This window comes from Myotis brandtii, unplaced genomic scaffold (assembly GCF_000412655.1).
Source record: "Myotis brandtii unplaced genomic scaffold, ASM41265v1 scaffold940, whole genome shotgun sequence".
Classification (NCBI taxonomy): domain Eukaryota; kingdom Metazoa; phylum Chordata; class Mammalia; order Chiroptera; family Vespertilionidae; genus Myotis; species Myotis brandtii.
Window position 1 is genome coordinate 605,591 of NW_005371877.1, and position 790 is coordinate 606,380.

General features: G+C 71.3%; 1 protein-coding gene across 1 annotated transcript in view; it reads left to right on the forward strand.

The window, feature by feature from the left end:
- TH (tyrosine hydroxylase) overlaps positions 1–790 on the forward strand; it is a 10,477-nt gene that overhangs the window by 1,740 nt on the left and 7,947 nt on the right. The window contains exons 3-4 of the mRNA XM_014533101.1: positions 218–268; positions 612–779. Of these exons, the coding sequence (XP_014388587.1) occupies positions 218–268; positions 612–779 (219 nt within the window). The remainder of the gene's footprint in view (positions 1–217; positions 269–611; positions 780–790) is intronic.

Below are 790 nucleotides of genomic sequence, written 5' to 3' on the forward strand. Positions count from 1 at the left end.
CCCACAGGCCATCCCACCCACAGGCCACCCTAGACCTGCTGGGGCCGGGGGAGGGGCGTCCTGGTCACCACCACCTCCCCCACTGCCCCTGGGGTCCCCAAGTCACAGCCAAGCCCACGAGGCACAGAGCGGAGGCCACTCAGCCGGCCGGGCATCAGCCCAGCCCTTCCCCCCCGCCCCCCCCAGCGTCCCTGACCGACTGCCAATCCCTTCACAGCGGCGACCCTATTCCCCGTGTGGAGTACACGGCTGAGGAGATCGCCACCTGGTGAGACCTTACAGGCTGGGGAGGCGCAGGGACAGGGAGGGCCTGGGGGAGCCCCCGGAGTCCCGGGTCCAAGGGCAGTGGCCCCAGGAGGGCAGACCCAGGCCAGTGCAGAGGGGCTGCCGAGGCCCCTATGGCGGTCTAAAGGGGGGGTGGCCTGAGGGGTTGTCCAGGGAGCTGAGGGCTGCCCACCCACCCCCATCCCGTGGAGCCTTCCAGACCAGGGGTGAAGGCCCCCCAGTGGCCAAGGAGCGAGGAGAGGCAGTGGGGGCTGCTCAGTGTAGGGACAAGGGGCGCCAGGCCAGGCCTGAGTCCCCGCCGACCGCCCGCTGACCGCCCGCTGCAGGAAGGCGGTGTACACCACCCTCAAGGGCCTGTACGCCACGCACGCCTGCCGGGAGCACCTGGAGGCCTTCGAGCTGCTGGAGCGCTTCTGTGGGTACCAGGAGGACAGCATCCCGCAGCTGGAGGCCGTCTCCCGCTTCCTCAAGGGTGCGCTGGGCGGGGGGGTGCAGCTCGACGGCC